The sequence below is a fragment of the Pseudogymnoascus verrucosus genome (assembly GCF_001662655.1).
Source record: "Pseudogymnoascus verrucosus strain UAMH 10579 unplaced genomic scaffold scaffold_119, whole genome shotgun sequence".
Taxonomy (NCBI): Eukaryota; Fungi; Ascomycota; class Leotiomycetes; order Thelebolales; family Thelebolaceae; genus Pseudogymnoascus; species Pseudogymnoascus verrucosus.
In genome coordinates, this window is record NW_017263770.1 from 1 (window position 1) to 3,800 (window position 3,800).

General features: G+C 40.7%; 1 protein-coding gene across 1 annotated transcript; it reads right to left on the minus strand.

Annotated features, from left to right (window-relative positions):
• Positions 1 to 653: 653 nt before the first annotated feature.
• On the minus strand, positions 654 to 1,594 carry VE01_10710 (uncharacterized protein). Its single transcript, XM_018280102.2, has 2 exons — positions 1,043 to 1,594; positions 654 to 983 (listed from the first exon to the last, which is right to left on the minus strand). The coding sequence occupies exon 1, from the start codon at positions 1,477 to 1,479 to the stop codon at positions 1,096 to 1,098; it is 384 nt and encodes a 127-aa protein (XP_018125037.1). The 5' UTR covers positions 1,480 to 1,594; the 3' UTR covers positions 654 to 983; positions 1,043 to 1,095.
• Between the last annotated feature and the right edge of the window lie 2,206 nt (positions 1,595 to 3,800).

The following is a 3,800-nucleotide window of genomic DNA, read 5'->3' on the forward strand; positions in this document are numbered from 1 at the left end:
ATGATATTTTTGAGAAGGTATTCTTAAACAGTAGTCCACCTGATTTTAATACCCTTTAAAAAGCGAATTCTGTGCTCTCTACAGCCTTAAATCAAGGTGTTTTGAATACTCCTACAAAGCGATATATCAATAAGTTAGCAGATGAGTCAGAACGCCTTAATACACGCAATACCCTTCAGAAAAGAGAGTGTGATAACTTACGCTCAATTATTCAGAAGCGTAGAGTACAGAATAAGGGTAAGAGAGCAGTTTTGAAGGGTCAATTCCACATTTCTACAGAAGAACTCCGGTCGCAAGTTGTAGAAGCAGAAGCAGCAACAGCAACAGCTTCACAGAGGCCTAGAACAACGCCACAGCCTATAAACGAAGCTACAATTGAGGAAATAGATGAAGAGAGCGAAGAAGAGCCTTCTGAGGATGATATAGATGAATTAGGGTGGTAGTAATTGAATTATTTGCGATTTTTTGAAGTTGATGATATTTTTGATGGGGTGGCCTCAACCCCACTATACCCATTACGCCATTATACCCATTACGCCACGACTTACGTTAGTGTTGTTGTTCCTATACATGTTCTAGGATATTACATAAGTGTTTGTTTGTTTGTTTATACGTGATATTGTTATTACGTACATTACTATCTAATACTATGTCTCCATTCTATAACCCTTTATATTTTAAAGCTTTTACTATTAATCCTCAGGATCTATTTTATAAAATAAAGCCACTTCTCGGGGTTAGAGCTGCTGAATTTGGCAGGGCGCGGTTGCTACTTTACGCACCCTTTACCTCCAGGCTAAGCCCAAATAAATACACATGATCACAGCCTCACATGTGTTGCCCTTCAAACAGTTCCTCTGTTGACGGTAAACTTCTCATTGATTATAGTTTGCTTTAACTAACGAGTGCATAGGGGCTGCGACGACAGCAGTTCGTGACAAAGATCTGCAAAGCCTTAGGTCTAAGTGAGTGATCTCTGGACCCTGAGATATCTCGTTAGACTTAGTGGACAAGGACATTCTGGAAATGCAACCGTGCTAACTTCGAAAGTACCTCAAATGCTCAGATGATAAATTGCATCTCAAAATCAAGCTCTTATAGCACCATCAGCTTGATAGCACAGGCACCAAATTCCTCCTCGCCCTCTCTGTACCCCTCAAACCCCCTATACACCTCTACTGCTTCGTCCAAGCTGCCGTTGAAATCCGGCAAGAAAGCTTGGACTCCGTACGCTTGGAGCATCTCCTTAAAGCCTTTGAATCTCCTAACCTCAACGACCTCGGCTTCTAACGTATTTCCAAGGTTTATCTTTGAATCTGCGTTACCATCGCCTTCCTCATCAGAGTCGTCGCCATCATAGAAAGTGATCTTCTGACCGGCGACGATGGCTGCATACTTAGGCTCATTCATGCGGCCTTCTACTGGCTTCGAGCCATTGCGGATCATGTTTAGGTAGACGGTACGGATATGTATAAGCATGTTGATTATAGACTGGACGGCGGTGGAGGTGTAGATATTTTGGGAACTTGGAAGAGATAGCGTCGAGGTCAATACTTGAAAGCAACGATAGTATTTAGAATTACTACTTGTGTGATATACAATTTATGGACGAGCTTGAAAGGTAGGCGACTGTTTTGTTATAAACCGGCCACCGTAGTTCCGGCCGAGGCTGGCCAGAGCGCCACACCTGTGGTGTCAGGGTGGTTAACTAGGAAGGCCTGGAGGGTGTGATGCCTGCTTTTGCAATTGCCCAATTAGGAGGGCGCCAAACCCCACGCAGCATAACTCCCGACTGAGATTATATACTAAATTAACAGCTAAGCTATGGAAAATATTTATATGCTAATCTAAGAGTAACGTAAGTTGTGGCGTAACGGGACGGATGGCGTAACAGGACGCTTTCCTAGAGCTATACCCCACTAAAGTAAGTGTAGTTATTTACTACACCCTATTAACCACCTAAAATCAATTATAGTGCGTTAAAAAAGTCAAAAATCAAAGGAATTAGAAGCTTTATTAGCTGAAGCTATCCTAGGCATCTAAAATAAGAAGTATAAGTCGTTATATAAGGCTGCTAAGGCCTTAGGGTTAAGCTGCAATACTGTTAGTAAGCGCGTTAGCCAATAACAGCCTTTAAGGTAAGAAGTGCGTTAAAAACAGCAACTATTATCTAAAAATCAAGAGCGTACCTTATTAAAATAGATAAAGGAGCTTATAAATAGTAGCTACGCACCTAGCTATCAAATCCTACAAGAGGTTGCAGATGAAGTCCAGTTAAATAAGTGTTGCGTTTTTTAGCCTTAACAACAACATATATAACAACACCTATAACAACAACCTTAAACTTAACAACTATAACCTCAAATACCTCCTAAGTTAACGTAAGTCGTGGCGTAACCGGGCTAATGGCGTAACCGGGCTATGTACCTTTGCAGCAGAATTTATAACGTAAGTCATGGCGTAACGGGACGGATGGCGTAACGGGACGCTTTCTACACCCTACCAAAATCTAGGACTAAACCACCAAACTACTAACTTAGAAAATCGTAAATAATTCAATTACTATAGAGCCAATTCATCTAAATCGCTATCATATAGCTCTTCTTCACTCTCTTCATCTATTTCCTCAATTATAGCTTCGTTCATAGGTCGTGGCGTTATTCTAGGCCTCTGTGAAGCTGTTGCTGCTTCTGCTTCTATAACTTGCGACTGCAACTCCTCTGTTGAGATGTGGAATTGACCCTTTAAAATAGCTCTTTTACCCTTATTCTGTGCCCTACGCTTCTGAATAATTGAGCGTAAGTTATCACACTCTCTTTTTTGAAGGGTGTTGCGTGTATTAAGGCGTTCTGACTCATCTGCTAACTTATTGATATATCGCTTTGTAGGAGTATTCAAAACACCTTGATTTAAGGCTGTAGAGAGTATAGGATTCGCTTTTTGAAGGGTATTAAAATCAGGTGGACTACTGTTTAAGAATACCTTCTTAAAAATATCATGCTCTGTAGGAGTATGTGGTCGTTCTAATACTACTACGTCTGTAGTAGGGAGCGTAGCTGTTCGAATGACTGTCTGCGGCTAGAATGGCTGTAGCCCACTCCCTCTCTAAGCAGAAGTTATATTTGAAGTTGAAAAAGCAGCTGCTCTTGCTTTTATATATGCTTCTAGCCACTCTGCTTTCTATATTCGTAGGAGTTGCGCCTCATTTAGGTGCGAGAGAGCAGTTGTAAGGTGTTGCTTTAAGGGCCTAAAAATCGAAATATTAAGTGGCTGTAGAACATGAGATGTATAAGGAGGTAGTATAAGGAGCGATATTCGATTTTGAATGCAGTGTGATATAAAGCTTCCACTTATATAGCTATTATAGCTATCGCAAATTAGAAGCCGTTGCTGTAGTCGTCCATTTTGTGTTGCTTTTGCTCTTGTAGAAGGCTTAAAAACACGTTTTAACTACTCTAATCTATATAGATTGCTTGTCCACCCTTTTGTGTTTGCAGAGAAGTGCCATTTTTGTATAACTTCCTTTAGAATCCAGCTTTGTAGGATATTCTGTCCTTTAAAGATAATAAGAGGGTCAATAGCTGTTCTGTCTATACAGATGCACTCAACTGCAGACACCCATTCCTATCGGCCAGGATGAGCTTAGAATCGCGTACGGAGTGTAGAATCAACTATAATTCGTGTAGATTGCATAACGTAAGTCGTGGCGTAATGGGTATAATGGCGTAATGGGTACAGTGTACCTTTACAGCTAAATATGTATACAAAGGTACTTACAATGATAGAATTTAGAACCTTGA